The sequence below is a fragment of the Strix uralensis genome, chromosome 2, assembly GCF_047716275.1.
Source record: "Strix uralensis isolate ZFMK-TIS-50842 chromosome 2, bStrUra1, whole genome shotgun sequence".
Classification (NCBI taxonomy): domain Eukaryota; kingdom Metazoa; phylum Chordata; class Aves; order Strigiformes; family Strigidae; genus Strix; species Strix uralensis.
Window position 1 is genome coordinate 109,773,701 of NC_133973.1, and position 25,700 is coordinate 109,799,400.

At 38.7% G+C, this 25,700-nt stretch overlaps 1 protein-coding gene across 1 annotated transcript; it reads right to left on the reverse strand.

The window, feature by feature from the left end:
- Window positions 1-5,100: 5,100 nt before the first annotated feature.
- On the reverse strand, window positions 5,101-17,670 carry UFM1 (ubiquitin fold modifier 1). Its single transcript, XM_074859784.1, has 6 exons — window positions 17,372-17,670; window positions 17,233-17,289; window positions 16,775-16,832; window positions 10,635-10,674; window positions 10,180-10,212; window positions 5,101-6,442 (listed from the first exon to the last, which is right to left on the reverse strand). Coding segments are annotated over exons 1-6 (258 nt in total). The 5' UTR covers window positions 17,374-17,670; the 3' UTR covers window positions 5,101-6,374.
- Window positions 17,671-25,700: the final 8,030 nt, after the last annotated feature.

The following is a 25,700-nucleotide window of genomic DNA, read 5'->3' on the forward strand; positions in this document are numbered from 1 at the left end:
ATAGGTCTTTTGCCTAGCTCTACACAATAAAAATTTCAAGAAATAGAAAACTAAATTAGCAGCTGACACATCTGAGTGGCTTGTAGAACCACTGAAGCCACTCTTGCACCACAACCTGCTGATGGTTATTTGCTTAGGTTGCACAGTTAGTACTGTAAGTTTGCAGAATTCTCATTATTCATTCCCCAAGGCAGACGGCGAACAACCTCACTGCTTTTTCCATTGGCTTGTAGCAACTGGCTAAGTCAATATTTTGAAACAGCCTTTAAAAATTATTTTGTGCCAGGACATAAAATCAAGTCTACGTTATCAGATGGTAAGGCAATCACTTAATAACTACACCTTTGATCTCCTTTTGGTAAGCGAACAGGGAACGGGTACTGCACTTCCACTTACCATACTGCAAAGGTTTTTTTGCAGACAAATAAGAGCAAATTATTGGGAAAAAATACCAAGAACTCTGTCTGCAACTGATTTGAATTAAAAATAACTAACATTTGCTCCTTTCTTGACTCCTGTAATTAGACCTGGAGTCCTATGTAAAAAAATACCTGGGAAACAAACCTCTAACTTCTAGAGCAGCACCCAAGGAGAACTGATATAATGGCTGAAACCAGTAGGTAATTCTAATAGCTATTTCAGGAAAATAAGTTGGTCAGCATGGTGCCTGTGAAAATCATAAGAGCCTGATCATACCACTTTTACCTGGGTGGGAAGGCCCTCCATACAAACAGTCTTTCCAAAATAACTTGTGTAATAGTGAGCTGCATAATAGGGCCCTTAAGATCAGACTTGACTTTATCTCTGCCTTGAACAAAAGAGAATTGTTGCCCAGAGAGAATCACAAAGACTCCATATATGTATGTAATTCTTGTTCTTTGTACTTTTGTAGTTTCTCCATATTTAAAGGAGGCTGCCGTTATTACTGGCACTCATCAGCCACAATTTACCACTCCATACTCCACTGCAGCTCACTTACTCTGGTCAACTAGTAAAGGTATCAAGGTCCTGCTTCCTCAGGGAAGGAATCAGAGAGCTACATAGGTCAGTTACTTACACAGGTATATATACTTAAGGTCTGCATAAACCCAGCTTGGTGCAGAAGCAGCATTTCTATTTCTATACTCTACAGAAGTCATGGCAGTAAGTTTGGCCCACTGCAAAAACTAACTGCACTTTGGCAAAGCTAGCATGCAATCTGAAGTACTATACTTCAGAAAAAAGAGACACAAAAGCAGATCAAAGTAACACCTGATGCTTAGAAAGCATCAGGAGCATAAATCAGTACTATAATACCAAACTACGTGGATGATATGGTTCAGATATATATTTCCCTCATGTTCACTGTCTTATAAACAGCCCACAGCTCTTTAGCTGAATTTCTAAGATGTTTATAATAGCAAACAGAATAGCCCACAACCACTAAAATCTTGTGGCTTTTGCTATGAGAAGACATACAGTGTGAGCCTGGAATTGCAAAATGACCATGTACCACAACAAGGTATCGTCCTTTTTTTTTTTTTTTTTTTTTAAAACTTTTCATCAGATGGTAATGAATCTTTATCACAGCCAAGTCTTCTGAAGATAAATATGTGCTTTTCAGCTGGCACTTCACCTTTGAGGCAGAATTCCACAGGGACAAATCCTGAACTTTTTTTAATAGCCAGACTGTCCCAGGTTTATTTCTTACCAAGTCTCATAAGCACTGAAAGGGATTGTGGATAGTGATATCCCCACTCCCACTACACAAAGATTACCTTTAAAGTCTATAAATAGAACTTGATTATAGGACAAACTTGATCTATTGTTCAAAATTCAGAGTGATTTTCTCCATTAAAATGATCAAAAGCCTCTAAGGTTGTTATAGTTCCCACACGCAACATCTGGTATTCCTCATCAGTTAAAAGACACTGACAGTTCCCACTCATAGCCTCAGGATTTTCTTCATAGTAATAAACAGGAACACCTGCACCTGGTCTTTCTATTAGTGGCTATTCGTATACATTCCAAACCCTTTAAAATCTGCTTTCCAGAAACATTTAACCTCTTCAGGGAAATAAAGGAGAGCAATTCTATACTCTGAAAAAATGAAGTAGTAGAATCATGATGTCTTCTTCAGTACACACATTTTTTCTTGTTTGTAGACATGTATTAGGTTTGCGTGGCACAGTTTTAGTAGAGGGGAGCTCCAGGGATGGCTTCTGTGAGAAGCTGCTAGAAGTTTCCCCCATGTCTGATGGAGCTGATGCCAGCTGGCTCCAAGGCAGACCATTGCTGGCCAAGGCCGAGCCCATCAGTGACAGCGGTAGTGGCTCTGTGATAACATATTTAAGAAGGGGGAAAAAAACCTGTGGGGACCAGCAGCTGGAGAGAGGAGTGAGAATATGTGAGCGCAATGACTCTGCAGACACCAAGGTCAGTGATGAAGGAGGAGGAAGGAGCAGCAGAGACAACATGTGATGAACTGACTGCAACTCCCATTCCCTGTCCCTCTGCGCTGTTCAGAGGGAGGCGGTAGAGAAAATCTGGAGTGAAGTTAAGCCTGGGAAGAGTGGAGGGCCAGGGGGAAAAGGTGTTTTAAGATTTGGATTTATTTCTCATTACCCTTCTCTGATTTGTTTGCCAATAAATTAATTCCCCAAGTTGAGTCTGTTTTGCCTGTGACAGTAATTGGCGAGTGATCTCTTCCTGTCCTTACCTTGACCCACGAGCCTTTTGTATTTTTCTCTCCTCTGTCCAGATGAGGGGGAGTGATAGAGCAGCTTTGGTGGGCACCTGGCATTGAACTAATTTTAACCTGACAAAGCTTTCTGTAAAGAACAAGCCATCCCCACACTCCCATCAAGGCTACTGAACCTGCTGTAAAGAGGAAAAAAAACCCAAAAGATGCATCCAACTAATTATATCACATAAAAAAGCAGGTTTGTTTTCATGCAAACAAGTTCTTGCAATTTTGCTTTTGAACAAGGCCCTGGGAGATTTGTATCATGTGCTAAACATCGAGATCAAACAACAGCGAGTAAGTAGTACAATGCTGTAACATATAATATTGACAGGAGAGGGAAGTGCCTGCTGGGGAAGGTATTCACAAAGGTTAACATTAGCCACTGCAGGCTAATGCCTCAGTGGCTCTCTCTAATCAGTACAGGGAGAAAAGCTCCTCTAGAGGGCGATTCAGAGCTGAAGATTCATTTAGCTATTCTGAATCTCTCTCTGGGTGACTCTCACTTCCATTATTTTCAGAAACAGCCTGCAGAGATTAGCCTCAAAAAGCTCATGCTAGCCTTTGTGAATACTCCCTGGTATTTACCTTCCATCAGTAGGAACAGCGGCTGGAGTTCACTACTGAGATGTATAGGTGGGTATACTGTATTTAAATCTGAACACTATGTATTGCGCATGGACTGAATTTTACCCAGCTGGAGCTTAGCACTCCTGCCAGAATCATTGAAACAGTCTCCACAGCACTACCAGGATGACTGCAGGATTTAGTTTTTTCCACTGCCCCATTAAAGTGCTCCATTTGACGGCGACCCACATGCTGCCATACAAAGGACTGCTGTGCCCCCAGCACCTTCCGAGTCCACTGACATTCTGCCGTCGTACTGGCACGGCGCCTTCTCTCACTCTGACTGCTCATTGTATCGCTGCAGCAGCAGCAGGAGCTGGGTTTTCACCATCAACCAAAACACAAAGAAGAAAAATTCTCAATTTTTGAGACCTGCTGTCAACAATTTTTAGTTATTACTTAATAGCAACAAGAGAGGAAAATGGTCTTTTAATCTCAAACACAGAATATAGTTGGATTTTGTGACTTGGGAACACGAGGAAGAAAGCCATAGTACTGACAGAACTATTATCGGGGCCATTTCCTAACTCTTCCAGTTCTTCTATACTTCATTAGATCATTGTGCTTCCCTCCCTGAAAAATTTCCGTGATATCTTCAAGTTCTATCAAATAATAGATTTAAGAAAAGTAAGACTTCTATAACATTGTATAAACCAAAAGAATGATTACAGCTCTTTAAAAGTTTTGGTGTGACTTTTCACATTTATGATTCTACAAAATTTCTCCTCACAGAATATCTTTGTAACAGAAACCAGCCATCCCTTTACAAATATAAAATACAGAAAAAAAGATCCTTTAAATTGACTTCATCAAAGGCGTGACAAAGTTAATCACAAACAACATAAGTCTTTCATTTAACACCAGTCAAATTATGACCAAAGACAATCAAACTCCAGGCAGTTGATTTCCAAAATACGTCTTAAAGTATGGTTAGACAAATCAGTACAAGGCTGAGAGCAGAGCACTTTTCATAATCTTATGACAACTTCCAAGCCCTAGGAAGTCTGCTTCTAAACTTAAATTTTTCCTATACAACCATGTCAAACATGAATTAGACATAATAAAAGGAACTTGCAAACAACAAATCAGCTTGCAAACACCTGCTAAGTACGTTTTACTACTGAAATCAAGTCTCTACCAAACAGAAAAGGTATGTTCAGATTTTAGAGACCATATTGAGACAAAGGTGCAATGAACACAGAAAGTACTATAAAGACCGTTATTGCTCCACATGAACAAACCCTTTGCACATTACATAAACTACTGGCAATGCAGTATGTCAAGTATTTTATGCTACTTGTGTTATTACCTAAGTAACAGCGTAAGAAATGTTAGACATGATCTGAAATCATTTTCACATAACCCTCCTTTACATAAACATCAGAGTATCTTAGTTTCAAAACGCATTTAACCATGATGGCCTTTCAAAAGCTATACAGTGCCTTTAGACTGGAAGAAAAAAAGGGTTCCTGTTTGTTATATTCCAGTATCAGGTGTTTTTTCAGGTATTCAGGCAAGAGATTTGCAGGCAAAAATTACAAGCAATTAATTTGGCTCATCCTAATTATACTGTGGTATTAGATTAATAGAAACTATGCACTCTGCCCTTTAAGGGCAGTGTTCTGTAGAATTCTGCATAATAGGAATATTTTGGCTTGAAATGAATCTCATAGCATATTGATTAGAAGGTTAAAGGGCAGAGTTTTTAATTATTGTCAAAATCTAATCAATAATATGAAAGAGGAACAAAGTTTGTACTTTTTTTCACATAATTGTTTATTAAAATAAAGGAAAATCCAGAATTTTACAATTCATCTTAGAGCTGGAAAATTTTATAGTCAAGTATCACTTTCAGAAGAGTCTTCTTCTATATACTCAATTTACACGCACTCGGAAGGGCATTTTGTACTTCTGTACTATCTGACACATTATCTGAACATCTTTCTAGAGCACAGTTATTGCACAGGACAGTTGTATTTGTGACAATATTCATTAAACCAAGCACTACGTTGCCCATTGTTCTTTCTGTTAAACTCAGGACAGAAAAAAATGCAATAGGGTAAGTTTTTGCCAAATATATAAAATCACAAAGGAGATTACCAGTTCAAGAAAAGCAGCAATTTCTCTAATTAAAATACACAATTGACAGTTTACCCCTGGCAACTTATAAGCAAGAAACATATAATCTGAATACAAACATTTCAGTGAATTCTATGCTGTTTCCCATGTAACATGCGGTAACAAAACAAGACTTTTAGAAAGAACCAGTATTAGTTTACTGAAAAAGGAATGACATATTTGATCAGTACCTATGTATTCCCAAATTATGCTGCAATTCTTCTCAGCTGATGGCACATGTGAAGAGATTAGGTCTCATAAATTCTCTGAAACTGCATTTAATTTAACTTCACAATACATCAAATGAAGTACTAATACACGGAAACCTCCGATTTCTCTTTTATCTAAAATATTTGCAGCAATTAAATCTTACAATTACTTTGGAGCATTTGGCAGTTATTAACTTATTTGAGCAATAAACCCCTGAAATTTCCCTTCTATTTGAGCTTAATACTTGAACCATGTGAAAACTGTTCCACTAAACATGGAAGTTTAGAAAAAAATAAAAGAAAAAAAAGTTTTAGCACTCAGTAGGAACAATTTCTTTGTAGCAAAATCATAACACAGTTCCCCCTTCCACAAAGTAGGTTCAACAATATCCAGTATTTTAAATATCCATTGATTGTGGCTGTGTGTTTTACCCTTGTGGCGTCAGTAACACCTATAGAGAACTCCATCTTTCCAATCAGCCCATTCTTCTACTAGTCGGGCAAGAATCAGTGCATGAGGTAATAGATTTTAACAAGAAAATAATACCTTATCTCTGTTTCAAAAGAAAATCAAATCCTGGGAAGTTATTTTTGCTAGCTTTAAAAAAGGCCAATTCATTAGTTGCATTTTGGAGTTCCAAAATAAATAGACCTTTGCTGCACAGCAATGTCACTTATTCCAAAGCTTTTGGGAGATGTTAAGAACTCCCAACTCGATCTCTGGGAATAATCCGTAGATCTGAACCATGCTTTAGAAATACATTTCCTAAACAAACAAACAAAACAGAGTGTGTTACCAACCAAACAAAACATTACCTAAACAAACATACACATTTAAAGGATAATAATGTTAGGTCAGTGTTTAACATCTTTGTAGTAACTCCTCGAATATACCAGAAATATATTTTTTATGTTTCCATGGAATTTCATCTTATACCTCTTACTCCAAAGATATTTTAAAATAAAAATACCAGACCCAAAGTTATCTAATAAGACTTGCAGGCTCTGGCTTTTCAAACTTTGCAGTTACACACCTGAATGTCTGATTTCACTTATACACCATAATAACTTCAAGACTGGGAAATGAAGTTTTACTTCTCCATAATTATTTTTTTTATCTTGAGGTCATTCGTGCATATACTGATTTTTAATTCTTTCCTTGGTTCAGTACTTACCTGCTTCTATCTTCAGAACTTCAAGTGTACTTTTCTTTTAGGAAGGCTTTCCACATATCCAACCATAAGTCAGTCTCATTTTAGCATAAAAAAATCTTGAACTTCCTATTTATGACCATATAGTCTTAATCACGATAGTCTTTTCAAGAGGGCATAGTATGAAAATTAGAAGTTTCTAATACTTAGACATGTATAATATTTTCTGCATGTATTCAGGATTGTCATTCACGCTGCTATTTTCTTCTATTAAATGTAACATTTGAAAATGAAACCACATTGCTAAAAGTGATGCATTACTTAATTACTACATGGAACTTTTTTTTTAACTTCATACTGCTACTGCATGAAACTGACTATACATAATTCTACAATACCAGGTTTTAATAATATCTACCTATTCTTATTCATCTTTGTGCTGACTTGTAAAAGCAGAATAACTGTATTTCCCTCCTAAGCACCACACTTCAGGGATAAAGACTGCTCTCATAAAAAATAAGGTATTTAACATTTGTTCAAGTTATTACCATATTGGAACAAAGCTACACTTTTTCAAATTTCACTTCTCCGTCACAGGGATCAGGATCAAAACCGTTCTACTTACTCAATATAATGAGTATCAGAAAATCAGTTCAAAAGAATGTGTTATCAGAAGATGTTCTGTTTTTAGATATCTGCCAAGACCACATACCGAAGAGATCTATAAAACCCACTGAACATAAATCTGTCACACCAGCAAACTGGAGAACTAAGCTTACTAATCCAGGTAAAAAGTATCCATATTGCAATGGCCATCATAAAACTCTAAAAATCTTAAAAGAGGCCACAACTGCATCTCATGCAGACAGAAGCTCTCCCCACCTCTCAGTCTGTTTCCATCATTAATATCTGTGGTTTTATTAAAGTTATGGCGTACTATTCCCTGAAGTATCAAGGATTTAAAATTGAAATCAATACAGGAATTAAGTCTTAAACCTAGCTTTTTCAGCTTTCATTTCCCCTGCTCCAGGGAATCGTGTAGGGAGAATGAGAGAAAGTCATAGTTGAGGAGTAGTTTTATTCAGAAAGGTGAGGAAATAGTGGAACAGTGCAAAACCTCTGAAATCCTCAAGGATTACTAAGATTTTATTCATAGATCATCTTATTTTGGGAAGTTTTTGAAGACTAATGCAACTGTTCAATCTACAGGAACTTTAATATATGTAAAAAAAAGCAGAAAAAAAAAAAGGAGAAAAAAAGTATGGTTTACCCTACAAAATTTCTGAGATATCAATTAATAAGGCTGAACATCAGGTTAATTTAAATTAGATGTTTACTTTTAAACTGAGGAGGAATTTTGGTTTGGCGTAGGTAATATTTTTTTTTTGTTTTTTTTTGGGGGGGGGTGGGGTGTTTTTTGGGTTGTGTTTGTTTTTTTTTTTTCCCCCAGATTAAGGGCAACATCACACAGCATTGTCAGGGTGATGGTACCTTCTGTGTTAAAAAAATTAACCCATGTGCAATCCATGTGCCTAAACCTTACATTTGCAGATAAGATTAAGACTGTAATGAAAACATTTTGCATCTAAATGCTCCTGATTTACCTGGTCCTTGATTATGAGATGCTGTCTTATACTACTACTGAATAATTCCTCAACATTTACAAAAATTAGGAGAGGTAAAACAAATCAATTAGAGATGTGAATTCAATATGCATAGCTGCAAGCATGTTTTCATTCAGGAGTCGAGTAGTCCTAAATACATTTATTTTGCCAGATTAAGCTACAACTAATTTTAACTACATCACACAAAATGAAAGTATACTTTTGAGCAAGAGAAACAGTATAAGTATACCTTAAACAACTGACTTTTCCCTGTTTCGCCTAAGTATTCTTGACTGGTCATGTAAAAATGTGGCTTTACATGTGGTTGATGATCTAGTAGCTAAACTAAATTATTAGTTTTATTACCTAGTTTTAATACACTTGGTCATGGGATCATGGTGAGGACAGCATCAGCTGAGGAATCTGCCTGAGACAGTACACCTGTCAAACCATAATCCAAGTGTCCTAAAACAAGTCCAGGAAGGACAGAAAGCCCCAGTGGAGCAGAAAGCCACATACTCACTTGATCTTCATTTTCAAGTGTTGTTGATGCAATCACGGACCTCAGAAATGGGTCACTACACTTAAATGGTTCCTTTTACAACTCCAAGTAATTCCCTAAATGTCAAGCAACTGCTCTTCTAACCATCGGATAGTATTATGTGCTCTGCAAGGATTTACTTTATACTATTTACCTTACATAGCTAAGTATGCTGATAATACCTTGCTTTCTTATTCTCTCTTTAGATCTGAAAAAAAATGGTGTGGTATCTTCAATAATGACTGGCAGAGAGCACAAATGAATGAGACCTGGCAGAGATTTCAAGCAAAAAGCAGAGAAGCAGCAAGTCTCCATCAACTGTTCATCATGTTTGCAAGCAGCAGTAAAATTCACAGTAAGATTCATAGTTTTCACTGGATGACTGGGTACCACAAGCACCAAAGCCATTTCTATTATTTCTTAGTAGAAAGTTATGAACATTTCTTCCCTAACAAGATACTCCACTCCACCATAATTCTCATCTCAAATGAGTTAAAATGAGATTACTGTAAGAATTTCCAAATTAATTTTAAAGTATAGCTTTTCGAGAACAAGTCCACAGAAGCCTGCTTCCAGACAGCAGACCATTATTAGTACAAGTCAACATCTGTACTACGTTTCCATGTATCAGGAGGTGACGGGGAAAAAGTTTTACACTTTTCACTGACAAAGATAAACTCTTGTCTCATAGCAAGCCTCCACAGCTGAAAGCAGATTTCTCACACAGAATCGCTTGGTGAGAACAAGAGGGATATCAGCAAGAAGATCCTCTCTTCATGAAAACATGCTTTCCAAAGCACCTAGAGTTCCTGCTCTAAAACTGAGTATTATTTTTTAAATATATCTCATCAGAAGTGCTGCTAAAATAGCATATACTATTGAACGAGGTAACAGTGGGGAAAAATATAGCTATTACTTATTTCAGTAGCATGTAATACAGTATCACTCTTTAAAACAGCACACTAAATAGCTAAGCTCTGAAGATCAGAAGTGCCCCATTTTTTCACAGACCTAAACAAACACTGAACAACAGTTCTGCGGATTTAACCTTTTACACACTACACTGACTGTAGTTTCCAACTACTGAGTAATGCTTCTCCCATTTAAGAAATCAAAACTTAAAATATAAATCAACCCCGAGTGCTAGACATTAGTTTAAAAGAAAAATATCTGAGGTTTTTAATACTGGGCTTCATAAATAACTTACCTGCTGTCTGTGCAGGGTTTATTCCTATACCATCTAAAAAAAAAAAAAATAAAAAAAGAAGAGAAAAAAAGAGAAGATGAAACTGACATATTACAATTTACTACACTAAACTTATAGCTCAAAAAATGTAATATACCGACAAGATATAATTATTACATCAGGTCTTCATGCAGCTATTTCCTGTAACGAAAAACAGTCTTATCACAGCAGCTAACAAGAAACCTTCAGCACAGAAAATCCAAGTTATATATTTGGACAAAACCAAATTAACAGTATTAGTGGTTTATCACCTTCATCCCATGCATAAGCAATCTAAATAATGCTGTAGTATTATTAAATTCAGTTTGCAGTCTGTAATGGTCATGAAACAAAAGACACTTTTGCTTTTATCAGTACCCCTTCACTGAAACTACAATAAAAAAACTATTAAAAAAATATATAAACTATATTCTTACCATTTGTTATAATGGCACTTGTTGCTGCAGGAACTTTGAACTAAAGAAAATAAAAGTAGGACAAAATAACATAAGAGACATAGTTAAAGCAGAAAATATATGGTGAATATTCAAAGCAATTATAATTTCAGCTGGTTCAGGTACCAAAGAATTATGATAAAAGATTCCCCTCAGATTTATAGATATAGCTAAATAAAGGCTGAAACTCAAAGTTGATTAGACACCTCAATACAGAATGCAAAATTTGCAGTACTAAACAACTAGTTAAATCCAATTATTATCACTCATTGGATAAAATATAAAAGTTCAGCACCTGTAAAATTAAGAAATATTAGTTTTTATTATACTAAATAAAGGAATACCTAACTCCTAAGATGCATACCTGTTACGTCTAACAGGAGTTAAACAAGAATTAGTTTGAGCTAATTTTGGTTTATTTTGACCTATCTCCTAGCTTTCTCTCTGGGTCTATTGGGAGCTCTCCAGCTGCACTGCTCCAAGAGAAGAGTTCACTCCAGGACTTGCTTACAAAAGGAAGCACTAACAGCACTGCATCAGATCTGGCTCCCTCCTCAGATTTCTGACAGCAGCCTAAGCAGGCTTTGTACCCTCAATCACCACCATGTGTCTCCACAGTACCACACCTCCACGCACATCATATGCGGTCAGTTTTACCACATGAAAAACCCTACTCAGGTGGGGATGCATTGCATGCTGGCTTCAAACTATTTCAGAAGACCTGAACTGAGATGGGGAAGCCAAAAATAATTATTTCTCAGGACTAGAGGGAGCCAGGCAGGGTCAGAAAAAAATCCTGGACTACGTAATGTGGTTGGACCACACACAACAGAAAAGGTAGGGTGGTACACGTCAGTCAGTGCTACTTGGTTGGTCTGAAGACCAAAGGTTGCTCCTTGGACTTCCTTTACTTAGCACAATGAACAACCCACAAGCTAAAAGACTGGTGTCTCTGCAATTAGCAGGTATCAGTGAAACCTCCTCTCAAAGCACTTCATCCTCATCTCCATATTGCATAAGAAAAAGGGGAGATAACTATGAACGCTAACACTGACTGCTTCCCTGGAAGAACTGCAGAGCTCTCCCGTCTTCTGAACAAGTCACTCAGCCATGCCTTTCAATGGCATTCACTAGTTGTGCTTTCCTCATTTTCTGATTGCTCAACTCAAGATTTTTAGGTCTGATTTGTAGAAAACTCTAACAGCAATAGCTAAAGCTCACAGAAACCATACCTGAATACAGTACTTATTAGTTTACTGAAAAACGGCCCTATTTATCTCCATACACACAAAATTAGCAGGTTTTTTTTTTTACTTGATTTCTCTTAGCTTTTTATCCATAGCAGGTAAGTCATGTCACCTCCTCATCTTGCAGGATGACACAAAAATGGTCGTTTTCACAAAAAATTAGTTAGATACCATTGTCACTGTAGAAAGGTCGTGAGGAAAGTAAGAGTTTGTCTTCAGACCAAGAGCTGAATAATGAAGTTGATAAAACAGAAGCTACATATTTAATAGTAAGAACATAAAAACCAATATACCACCTCATAATAGCTTATGCATACATATCATATGCTGAAGAAAGCAAGCCTTCATTCTCAAGTTCATTAACTTTGGGAATCTTGACTTAGCAGCCTAAGGAGAAATCTTTTAACAGATTTGTTTTGGGTTTTTTTCTTGGGGGGTTGGGGTTTTTTTTCATAATAGGAGAAGATGAGTTTATAAGGTTTGAACAGTGTTATTAAAGTCCATCATATTAAGTCCTGCCTCCTGAAATGAGTCCATCTCCAATAAGAAAATAAAGGAATAAAACACAGAAAACCCTGAACAAGTAGGAAATGTATGTTTAACACAAGTTATTTTTCAACAAGCAGGTTTCCATTGTAACTAAGTGATACCATGGATCTTTCATCATAAATCATCTGAAAAAGCCTGAAAACAAATTCTAGAATGTTAAGTGCCTCTTCTCATTTCTCCTCTGTCTCTTCTGATACACAACAAAGCATGAAAGGGATGGAACATTCACAGGAGGATGGACATCTCTACTCATTTTGTGTCATTTTGCTTTTCAGGAGGTCAATCTGATACCAATAAACTAGGTGCACATGAGAACTCTGTGGCAACCAGTCAGTGAAGCACTAGTTAAGATTCTCTTATTGCTTCATATTGTACTGCATTAGAAGAGAATAAAACACTTTTGTTATCTTAGGCCAAAATACCGATCCAAAAAGCAACAGTTGTCATCACATGAAAATCATCACAAGTATAATACAGAAAGGGAAACTACCATTGGAAATAATTACACATAATTTGGTGCAATATGGTTCACTACTTAAATCAAAAGTCCTTCCTGTGGTTGCTAAGTGTATGTTTCCCATGCTGAAAACATACAACCTTTCTGTGATACAAAGTCAGATGGATACTCAAGTAGCAAAGAAGTTCTGTATTCAGCAGATAATCCTTGGCTTTCTATGAAATCAAACTGGGTAACATCCAGACCCAAACTCACACACTTTAAAAAAAAAAAAAAAGAGACTGTTTCCTTTAAAAACCTTATGAATTGGTAACTGAGGCTGCAACACAACTGACTGCCTCCAATGCTAGGAAATACATTTGTCAGTATCTACAGTCAAATTATAAGGAAAAGATGACAATCATACACCAACAATTATACTCCTTTCTCCCTTTTACAAGGATGACAAAAATCCTCTATGGCAATAAGCTCAACTCCTTTTGGCGCAAAGAAAAGCAGATAAGTGCATTAAACCATAGTATTTTAGCATCAATCTATGAAGATTAACATTAGAAAAACAATAGAATAGTTGCAAAAATATACATGTTTATGAAAGAATGAAATTTATTCAATGGAAATGGGTTACTGTTTTAGTAATAATTCCACAAAGGTTAAGAGAGGTTTTTTTGTAAGTATTCTGCAAATGTACACCTGAGATTAAATACCAAGTAGCTCTAACACATGAAGGAAAAAAACAATAGATACCATACACTGTAAGTGAGAAAATTAACACTGTCACAATAAGTTGTGACAATTGTGGAAAGAACCATAAACAGATAAAACTGAAGACAGTAGTGTTTCCAATACTCTACATTTCAATCTATATTTTTATATATACTCTGTAAGACAGAAAAAATTTTAAAAAGGGAGTTAAATTTGCATTATCCAAATTATCACTGCCAAATGTATATATTGGGAAGTGCTGAGACTGATATGTATGACTGAGACTTCCTAAGATCTCCCCATTTAACGATTCAGCTTTCTTTCACTTCCAGTTCTGCCAGGCATGAATTGTGTACAATGAACTTTCACATATTATGTGATATGCTAGAGATGACAGGAAAAAATCTGTTATGTATTTCAGTTATTTCCAAGAAAAAAAAAAAACAACCAACAAACCAACAAAAAGGGACACACCTTTGTTTGTGCAATGAAATAATTCAGAAAACTTTATTTGGAAAAACTGTAACCTTTGACAAAGCACTGTAACTGAATCTTGATATATAAGAAGACCATTCTATATCACAGCTACAGTTCTACTGTTCCAGGGAATTCTGGTTATGATTTGGTCAAACTTTACGACTCTCTAAAAAAGCTAAGTAGAAACTTGCTACGGCTAAACAGCCGAAAATTAAATCCTTCTCTGTCCCAAGAGCTTTAATCGCTGAGGAGATAATGCACTTCCCCTGGAGACCAACTAACATTTTTGTTCAAAATCCAGGGCTACAGTTTGATCTTTTTCTTACATGTTTTATATAAGGTACTGTGAAACCAGTATCATGAATACTGTAAATCATGGTAAACAGCATAAGTTAATATTAAGCTGTGCTATTCAAGGAACAGAAAAGATTTATAGAAGACAAAAATCATCTCTCATTCTTTTCAGTGCCAGTTCACAAAGGATCAAAGTAGCGTCATTTCTGGGGAAGAGTCTAACAGTCTTTTTTGTTCTCTGTTTACAAAGCATTTAGTTCTGCCTCGTCTCAGAGAGATGTAAAAGGCTTTAGTAACCCATCAGCAATGACAACTATAAACAGTACCACATTCTGAAAAATCAACCATACGTTCATGTTATTAATTTCTATTGACACTGGCTAATACAAAAGTACTTCACACTGTTTGGGGAGGCAGGGTGGCAGTGGTGGTGGTGGAGTTAATAAAATGTTCTTTGTATTTTCTCTAAAAGAAAGTGTTTATCATATAGATATTTAATGGAATTACTCTAGTGAGTATTAACAACACTGGGCTCTTTGACATTCCATCACAGATTTTCAACATTTCTTGTGAGCCCCCCAAAAAACATCTACAATTGCTCTATAAAAAGATGCTGATCCAGAGCAGTCTGAGGTCAATCAGCAAAACTCCCATGGATGCTCAAAATACATCAACTAAAAGAATGGTTTGTTAAATGCGAATATTTAAGTAATTAGCTCTTCTTTAAATCCACTTCACAGAGGACCCCATCACTAACACTGTGGTTCTATGAGTAGGTAAAGTTAACAGATTTGATGGCAATCCTCACACCAGAAATGGCCCCTCCCTCCTCATTGTATCTCCACTACTCAGTCCCACTCAGTTTTCATGGCCCCTCATGTTAGCATCAATGGCACAAATTCAGATCAGAGAAATAACACGTGTAAAGACTAAACCAGCAAGAAGAAATAGCTTAGTCTGAACTCATACTCTCTCTCGAAGATGAACCCGTGGCAGTATGTTCAAAGGGGTGACAGAACGGAAAGAAGCAGCAGCCAGGGTCATTGTTGGAAGATACAACATCCCCACAGCAGCTTATGCTGCTTATGGATGGAGTAATAAAAGTGAGCCTGACAAACACAATGAATTCAACTGACTGATACAGCAAAGAACCTTCAAAAAAGACCCTTTGATTAATGATCCAGTGTGCAACTCCATCAGACCTCAATCTGGCATGTGTGAGATGACAGGAATCTGTAACAAGAACTGTAAGGGGAAGAGGACTGTCTCTTTTGGAAGCAGCCCACAACTACAGCAGAAACAGCACTTCAGAGTTCTACTGGACTTTTCAGTCTAGGTCTCCACGTATGGGTTGTGTGGGCACTGCTACATTAGTTCAGATTAAAAAGAACTGGAAAAAAATAGTAAAAAAAGCAACTAAATCAGCAAGTATATTCAACAGCATTTATTATTCTATATATTATTCTGTTTAAGTAATGTTACAACAAACAATCCACAGCCTCCCCCCACAAGCTCTATTTCCACTAAGAACTTCTGTCACACAGTGGTATAACACTAACAACATAAGGAGACTCAAGACATGGAGTCCATTATCCTTCCCAATTATTACACTTCCAATGCTTGAACAAATTAAATTTTCAATAACCCTAAATTTCCCAAGTTTTCCCCAAAAGACAGAGGTGGAACTGCAGTAACAGACTCTGCTGAATTTGCTGACTAGATGAAAAAAGACATCATGCTTCCGAGTAGTTTATTTTACTGTTTACACCCAGATGAACATCTCTTAATCTCTGTACACTTTATCTGAAACAAACAGGCTGCATCTCTTCAAATACATTATATAGGCAATTTAAGCACCTATTGGTTTTGGATTCCATGTGAAAGATCAAACACCCAGAAGCCAAAGAACACATTATCAGCCCATATGCCTAATCTCAATACCTTCTATAATCAAAAATTCCATGCCTTCCACCACCAGAGATTGCTGGAACTGAATTCAAGAAGAGTTTAAGAATTTCCTGAATAATTCTAGAGAATTTTCTGGATATTCTACATAAGCAATTTAAAATATTAAATATTCAACATCAATATCTTTTAATTATATTCAGTCTCATAAATTTTTATGTTATTAATATAAAATGGCTTAATTTAATTGCAAAGAAGAACAGAAAGCCTGTTAATACCTGCTGTTGATGTGTAAATTGTGCAAGAACTGCTAAGTTTAGGATTCTGAAAGTTTTGGCAGGCCCACGCTGACATCAGTTAAGCTTATGTCCGTGTGTATCTAACAAGAACATTCTTTGTGTTGAATTAACCATTTTATTTTACAATTAAAAAGCTTCTGCTTTCAGGAATGTTCAAGAAGTTAAAAACGAACCTCATCACTTTCTACTTACTTCTTCTGCAGCAAACTTCAAGACAGCTGTGAAAGGTGTACTTTCAGGCACACTTAACCTGAAATTATAATGTAAGTAAATACATGACTGCTAAGACAAACTGAAAACCAACTTTATTTGCTATTAAACTACTAATTAAAACTTCACTTTTGCCAGTGGCAAGATGCTTGCCAAAGGTGTGCATGTTCTATTTAAGGTCTAGAGCAAAGCCTAAAAAGATACACATGGCAACAGCACCAAGCATAAAAGCCCTGACGAGCAACAACAGAAAACCGCCTCTCGCCTTCACACGGAGGGAAAGATGCCTTTTCCACTCATGGGAAAGCCCCGTCAGGATGACCATTAAAGGCCACACGGCTCAGGAGCGCCTATGTTTGCGCTGCCAACCGCCGGTGTTCACGGCCTCCTCGCGTCACGCAGCGGCACCGCAGCGCGCCCCGAACCCCCGCAGCACTCACACTTTGTAGGGCAGCCGGGGGTCCGAGGTGAGCGTCACTTTAAAGGTGACCTTCGACCTGGGGAGAGCGAGGAGAAAGCACCGGGTTAGGGCTGGGGGAAGGGAGAGGGGCGCAGTGGGGCCGCTCACTCATCACTCACATGATGCTCCCCAGAGCCGCGGCCGCTCCTCACCAACACGTCAACCGCCACCCGGCGCCCGAGGGGTCTTCGCTGCTCCTTCCGTCTCCTCAGCTGCCCGCGGTGCGCCTGATCTCAAATGAAAACTAAACACGCCCCACCGACCGCTACGGGGGAGGGAGTGGGGGTTTTCTGCCTCGGAACCCGACTGTCGTGGGGAGAAGAGAGCCCGCGGGGTGGATAAAGTGCACCGGAGAAAGGTGGTGAGGACTTGTGATGAGGCAGTGGCTTTGGCTGTTCCGCGGCCGAGGTAGGACCCAGGTACCGGGACTTCCGCGTTTCCGTAGGAGTCGTGGATTGACGTCCGGGCGGGCTCAGAGGGGAGGGGACGGCCGGGATTGAGGCCTGGGCGGGCTGTGTGCTCTGTGCCCGGGACCGAGCGCTTGGCGGGCTGTGTGCTCTGTGCCCGGGACCGAGCGCTTGGCGGGCGACGTGGCCCGGGCCGGGCACGGCGGAGGGGTTTGACGGGTGGCCTCCTGTGCACCTCGCACCGGGCCGGCGGGGTCGGAGGTGCGGGGCCGTTAAACCAAGATGAGCAATTGCCAACAAGGGACTGATGGATTTAAATGTGTGCTTGTATATAGCTGCAGGTGTATGTGTGTATTTATGTGTATATGCAAACGTATAATGCGGCAGAGTGGGGATGGTTCATCGCGGGGTTTGGTTATCTGAGGTTTCGAGTCCGTGTGTTGCTCTCAAACCGACATGTTCCGCAGGTGTTTGTTGAAGTTATGCAGGGGAAGGCAGATGCAAATACACACCGATTCCCACTCCCTTAATATTCAAAATCGTTCACGTCTTCCTTGTGATGGGGGAGCTAGAGTTGGAGTTTGGATAGTGGTGGATACTTTTATGGCACTAAACCAACAGTTCCCAGTTTTGTTTGTGAACTTTGACAAGCTAATTTATTTTAAAGGCTGAATAAGGTTATGTGGAAATGCAAAGTAATTTTTGTCTTTAGTTCTTGTTCATCTGTTAATACAGATGATGACCAAGTTTCTAAATCTGGGTATGTCAGTATTACCACTGTAAAAAATACTTTGCCGTAGTGCTCTCATTTCTCTAGTTTCCATCTGCAGGAAGGACAGCTTTTGCTGTAGACTGAGGTGCTTGTTGTCACACACTGTTAGCTAGACTGATCATGGCAAAGCACTTTGTTGTGTTCACTTTAATTGGGATCTCATTAGGCAATTGACACATTGGAGTTACTGATTTCTTACCTAAGGACTGGCTCAGTGCCTAGCATTGAAATGCAGCTTTTTACCATTATGTTGCTCTTATTTGAACATAGAAAAAAACTGAAAAAAGTTAAAAAAATAACAAGAAGAAATTCACTAGCAGCTTGTACAATGGCATTAATATTTCCTTATATCTCCTGCATTTATGTTATTATGTGTGCCTTTTACAACTGTATCACACTGGTGGCTTATGCTCATTTTGTAATCCATTAGGGAGCTCATGGCTTTTTCATCCCCTACTTCTAAGAGCACACCTTAAGTTAGAAATAATTAATAGCCATCTCTGAGCATGTAACCTTGCATTTTGTGTAACTGTCATCCCATATTCTTCTTCAAAATCAGTTATTTTTGCATGATGTCTTTGATTTATACAACTCTATCATCTGCAGCTTTCATTAATGCATTGCTGTTTTCTGTGCCAAGGTCATTAATGCAGATGTGAAATAAAAGACTGATCATTTTAGAACTTCATTTCTAGCCTTTCACTCAAAGGACATCCCCTCTGAGGAAATAAGCACACCCAGATCTTCATGCTGTTAAAGCTGGAGTGCTTTCAGTAATCAAATTTACTTGGTTAAATCTGGTTTGAGCATATGTGTGCTATAATGCTGAGAACAGTCTAAATCGAGGCCTTGGTAGTCTTGTGTTCTGGCCACATGGTCTTGTCCTCTGCCAGGCAGAGGAACCAACACTTGTGACAAACACTGTCACAGTTCGGGGAACTGATTTGGTAAAAAACCCAAAATTTTCCTTTTAGGTGGTTTTCATCTGGTTAGCTTCCTGAACCAGCAACGAGGGGCATGAGGAAGCACACCTTGTTGGCAGTGATAGCACACAGCACCTTATGTCAGCTTAAGATGCTGTAGCTGTATCCTGAGCAAGCATCAAGAGTATCCTTATTTGATGGTAATGTCAGGGTGTGGTGGGTTGACCCTGGCTGGATGCCAGGTGCCCACCAAAGCTGCTCTATCTCTCCTCAGCTGGACAGGGGAGAGAAAATAGGATGAAAAGCTCATGGGTCAAGGTAAGGACAGGGAGAGATCATTCAGCAATTACTGCCATGGGCAAAACAGACACAACTTGGTGAAAATTAATTTGTTACCAATCTAATCAGAGTAGGATAATGATAAATAAAACCAAATCTTAAAAATACCTTCCCCCAACCTCTCCCTTCTTCCCAGGCTTAATTTTACTCTTGATTTCTCTACCTCCTCCCCTCCAGCAGTGCAGGGGGACGTGGAATGGGCGTTGTGGTCAGCTCATTGCACGTTGTCTCTGCTGCTCCTTCCTCCTCAGGGGGAGGACTCCTCACACTCTTCCCCTGCTCCAACATGGGGTTCCTCTCTCTAGAGACAGTCCTCCACGAACTTCCCCAACATGAGTCCTTCCCACAGGCTGCAGTTCTTCACACGCTGCTCCAGTGTAGGTCCCTCCCATGAGGTTCAGTCCTTCAGGAACAGGCTGCTCCAGCGTGGGTCCCCCACAGGGTCACAAGTCCTGCCAGCAAACCTGCTCCAGCGTGGGCTCCTCTCTCCACAGGTCCCCAGCTCCTGCCAGGAGCCTGCTCCAGTGTGGGCTTCCCACAGGCTCACAGCCTCCTTCGGGTGCATCCACCTGCTCTGGCGTGGGCTCCTCCCCGGGCTGCAGGTGGAGATCTGCTCCCCCGTTAACCTCCGTGGGCTGCAGGGGCACAGCCTGCCTCACCATGGGCTGCACCAGGGGCTGCAGGGGAATCTCTGCTCTGGTGCCTGGAGCACCTCCTGCCCCTCCTTCTTCACTGACCTTGGTGTCTGCAGAGTTGTTTCTCTCAGGTATTTTCACTCCTTTCTCTGACTGAAGTTGCCTTTTTTTTTTTTTTTCCCCCTCCTTAATAGATGCTACCATTGTCACTTGGCCAGCAGTGGGTCCATCTTGCATGGCATTGGCAGGCATTGGCTCTGTCAGACATGGAGAAAGCTTCTATCAGCTTCTCACAGAAGCCACCCCATAGCCACCCTGCTACTGAAACTATGGCACGCAAACCAATACACACAGTTAGGATCTTTGAATGTAGATTCAGGAATCCAAGCGATTTAATAAAAATAAGACCTCTGCAGTGCTGCAAATTTATCATTTTGCTCTGCTGCCTAAAGCTTTTTCAAAAGCTAGCAGGATTGATTTTTTTTTTTTCTGAGAATTTACAATGAATAAAGGAGAACATGCATGATTTTTTCTCTTTCAGCTGGGAGAGTTTATGGGACTTGGTGTCCCATCTGCAAACAAGCCAGGGATGGATTAGAGGTGCCTGTATCTCACTACTGGGTTTATACACAACAACATTCTCCTTAACTGAAGAAAAATTGGTCCATTCCCAATGAAGTTTGTCCTCCTTTCCCCGTGAGTGAAGCCAGAGAAAAAACATGGAGTTCTTTATTCAATCTGTTTTCTCTACAGCTCTTCCTTACCCACACTTAAATATGTTGTGTGATAGCAATGCAACATAGCTTTGGCTTTTCTAGCTCTATAGATGACAAATGGAATGATAATTTCAGCAATTAAAACAGTTGGGTTTTCTGGCAATTTGTAAACACATTAGTACAATGGAAAGCTTTTAAGGCAGGAAAATGTAAAGAAAAAAAAAAACCAAACCAGAAAATAATGAAAAATATATCCCTCTGGATGCTAAGCTGTGACTGAGGTGAATTAAAATACCTCTGACAAAACTTCAGGAAAAATCTAGTTGTAAATGACACTGTAAGAGAGGAAAGTATTGCAGTACATAGGAGCTACTCATCCCACATGCCTGTACTGCACAGGTAGCCACCTGGCTGGAACTAGTTTAATTGTTGAGAAGTGAAATATAACAGTAAGAAAGGAAGTGGAATATAAAAAGTACAAGAAAAATGAAATTACCTTACCAAGATCAACTGATCGGTATTTAACTGCCTGAGCAAGATGATCCCTTTTCATAGCAAAGGGTAAAATTCTTCTAGAAGGTGCAGCTGTTTCTTGACATAAGATGGACCATGTAAAAGTACAATGGGGGTGGAGGGAGGTGTTTGTTTCTTGCGTAGTTACATCCTCTATGGAGGCATTTCCTTACTAGACACTTGTAGCCTGAACACAATTTCCTAATAAACATTTTCTAAGTTACCATAATTAATTACCATAATTATTTTACTTATATGCAACATGGGGGAAAAAAGCTCTTTGGTAGTATTTTCTACCCACTTCATACCCACAATGTAGAGTACAATGTGCTGGAGAACTGTGTTTACAGCAATGTTATTCAGCCTGTTATTTTTCTTCCTGCTTTGTTTCCTATTCTCCCTTACCGTAGTCTCTGTTAGATAGATACAATATCTTCGTGATCATTCAAGTAGAGCAGCCCCACGATACAAAACTAGGAATCACAATTTCCTGCTCACCAGCAACAAGTAAACATGACCACAGTTCAGAGTCTGGCCATAAACTCAAGCTGCAGTGTTTGTGTTTTTGAAATATTTCTCCTTTACTTCTGAAGCACACAGTGTGTCTTAAAATCTTTTAACCTACGTATGTATTTCTAACATTCATGGGTGCATGTGCCATTTGAAGAACACCAATTTTTGTGGTACTAAACAAGTGCCCATGTGGAGGAAGATTATCGCACAAGCATCTGTCCTAAGAACTCTATGGAAGTATGAAATCTGAAATTTTAAGAAATGCAGTAAAATATCTCCCACCTGCAGAATGTGCTTTTAGCCTTGTCGGTTTTGGACTGAATAAAGAACATCTAACTTTCAAGAATCTTTGCTGAAAAAGCACTGAATTAAGCCTTTTAGCAGGTACCCAGAAAATAAAATCTTGGCATTCTGTAAACTTTTCTTCTATGCTTGCAAACAATGAATTACAAATGAGCATTCCCAAGCAATGTGTTATAAGAGGGAGAGAGGGAGGCAAAGGAAACACAGTGTTTCTCCAACCAACCCCTTCCCTACATAGCACATGTTAACAGTCCGATTCCTTCTGCTCTTAGTGAGACTGTGGTTTCACCTGATGAGTGAGTTAGAGCAGTACTAACCCCCATGGAAAAGGATAGGTCCTGTTTTTATCCCCACTTCTGCCTCACTCTCTGTTCCCGGCCGCCTGCCTGCTTGCTGCTCCTTGCTCTGGGTTTGTTGCTTGGTGGATCCACCAGTGAGTCAGTTTAAATCAGCAGAAGACATGGATGTTTAACTGCTGGCTCAGAACTTTGAATCAGCTCAGGGAAAGGTCTGAGCTGACACAACAGAAGAGGCAGGCATGTTGTGGTCGGCAGCCAGAGGAGGCAATGACATCTTCCTCTTTCGTCAGTAGGAAAACATGGGATAATTGATTGCCCTTGATACCATTTCCTATAGTGAGAGGGCTGGGATCCTCCTCTGGTGGGTGCATCCCCTTAACTCTCCTTTGGCTCAGCATGGTGGTGTGTCTCTTGGCACTCCCCCTGATCCAGGTCAAGCTCATCAGTGGTAACCCTGTGACTCTTCCCAGTAGGTAGAGGTACCTCCTCAGCTGCAGAGTCCTGCTATGTTGGCAGGAGTCAGCTGCCTTTCTCAGATAGAGTCTGCTTCTGCTTGCTCTGGTGGGATCTTTCTGTGGGAAATCCAGCCCTTCAGAAAGGAAGCAATAGCACTGCATGATCTCTAGGTTGTTTTTGTTGCAGACCCTGAAAATCTGACTGTGAACCTTCCTTTGCCAAAGTTTCTGTACTCCAAGGCCACAACCTGCAGCATTAGGCCAGATTGACTGCTCTACCTGAACATGTCAGCTGTAGTTGCATTGTTCTGACTTTTTACTCCCCAACAATTAGAGAGTCTATGTTTTCTCCTTTTTTTTTAAAAAAAAAAACCCTAGAAATAGTGGTGTAACATACAGCATAAATTTAGCTTGTTTAAACTAGCCTGTTGGTACCTATCAGTGAGAAAACTTTAACCTCCTTTAAACAGGGAGTTTCCACCTTCATGAGTCTGCAGCTCATGTGAGACAAAAGCAGTTTTCTTTTACGTACTGAGTCAGTGGATTTCTCTGTAAAATTTAGGCATACATATGATTTTTAAAAAGCATTACTAAGCCAAAGATAAAGAAAGATTATAACACTTTAGGAATGCAATGCAAAGTTAATAATCAGACAAGTTAACACACCTTCATAATCTTTCCTTAACAAAATAATAATTAAAAACCTATTACCATTCTCTTGTGTCACAAACATCTTACAAAAAGAATCTGTCAAAATGAGAAGATTGCATACAAATGTCATATTAGTCATAATGCTAGGTCTCTAGACTACAGAAGTTTTATTTGATGTGTGTGTTAGGTAGTACAGATAAGCATATACCAAACAAAGGAGCAGTCTTTGAAGCACCAACACTGGATGTATTTGTCAGCTGTAGATAGTTTTTCTTCTTCCACATATTTGTTTGGTGGGTTTTAGTTTGGGGGTTTTTTAATTGCTTTGGAGAAGTAATTGTAAAGAAATATTTAAATCAAAAGGATAATAAGCATTTAGCAGGAAAAAGTGTCTGAAAGAACCAAAAGTGGGTATTCTTTCTTCTTCTGACATTTTTTTTGTCAAGAAATTTGATTTATGTAATAGGTGGATAACACCGTTATGTACATGTACTGTGTCCTGTTTTCCAGAATTTATTTGAAGTCACTTTAACTTTGAAAAATTTTCCAGGTGTCCCATTCATCTTAAAAGTAGTTTGATTTATATATCTTTTGTCATGATGAGAATGATGACATTTTTGTTAGTGATAGCAATGCTTTTGTGATATTTTGGTTTCATATGCAGGAAACGTTTTTAGTTTCCATGATTCATGTCCATCATAATTATGTTTAATTGGGCAGTGAGAAACAAAATTCCATCTTTTGATTTGAGAGTGTCTAATAAAGTGTAGTTCTTCAAATCTGGAGGGTTCCCATCCCTCTGGTGAGGAAAGGAGGACATTTTTGGGGAAGATATGGATATAAAGAAAGCGTGTCCAGATCTACAGATCCAACCTTTTCCTATATTTGTTAACTGTATCAAAATTCTTTTTGCTTGTGTAGGCAGCAAACACTGTTATTTTAGGGTTTTACGGAATATTTTATTAACTATGTTTTTGTGAATTGGGAGAAGATTGTATTTTGTCAGCTAGTCACCAGTCTCAGAAAAAACTTTATTTATACCTTTATTACCTGCCTACTGCAAGCAGTGAATTCTGTTATCTGAGCATGCTGCTCTGAGATGGCCCAATATGTGTTTTCATCTAATTATGAAGATTCTTTTATCCAGTAAGCTTTCCTGTGTGTTGATTTCTTTGCGTCCATCATCAGGCTGTGCAATTCTATCGTTTATTTTTACTACCATTATGTACTACAGAGGGTTATCTTGCTACTGGAGATAAAATCACCTTGTTTACAAGATGTTTCAGAGAACTGGACAATATACACAGATGTATTGCAGACTCCTATAGTGAAATGTAAAAGTATACAGTGGCATAAATTCAGGCTAAGGATGTTTTTATTGTATTCTTCTGTAGATCATAAATACAAATCCAACCAAGGTGCTTTTGCAATACTAACCAGGGTAGGTTTCTTATATTCTGTTTCACGTCTTAAGCAGGTTGTGCTTTATGTGCAGAATTAAATTGTAACTAAGTCTATGAAAATTCAGTGAGAGACCAAAATTTCATCATTTATGTGCAACCATGATAAAAAAAACCAGCAAGAGTTCTGATTCAGCTCCTGCTGCAATTTAATTATTCATAAAGCGCCTAGCCTATTAGATTTTTTAATGAGGGATACTTTTTTTAAAAAACTTTAAATAAATCAGGTTATTCTAGTGACTTCACTGTTAACATTTAACTAAAAAACCTGCACAGATTCTTGCTGAAGTGAAGCAAGAAATTAAGCCAAATTATGTTTCCATTTTTGAATGTAAAGACTGGCAAAGAGAAGAAGACTAACGAAGAAATTAATTTCAGGGCCAGGAAGTTGTGATTCCGACAGGCTTAGTACAAGATGTCAATGATATCCCTCACAGTTCTCTGAACAAGGTCATCTTGTAT

Excerpts from the sequence above, each read along its gene's own strand:
- UFM1 (XM_074859784.1), bottom strand. Across the intron at positions 16,833-17,232 it reads CCCCGGCTGCCCTACAAAGT|GTTAAGTGTGCCTGAAAGTA; the intron begins GTGAGTGCTGCG and ends TTATAATTTCAG. Across the intron at positions 6,443-10,179 it reads AAACCCTGCACAGACAGCAG|GAAATGTATTTCTAAAGCAT; the intron begins GTAAGTTATTTA and ends TTGTTTGTTTAG.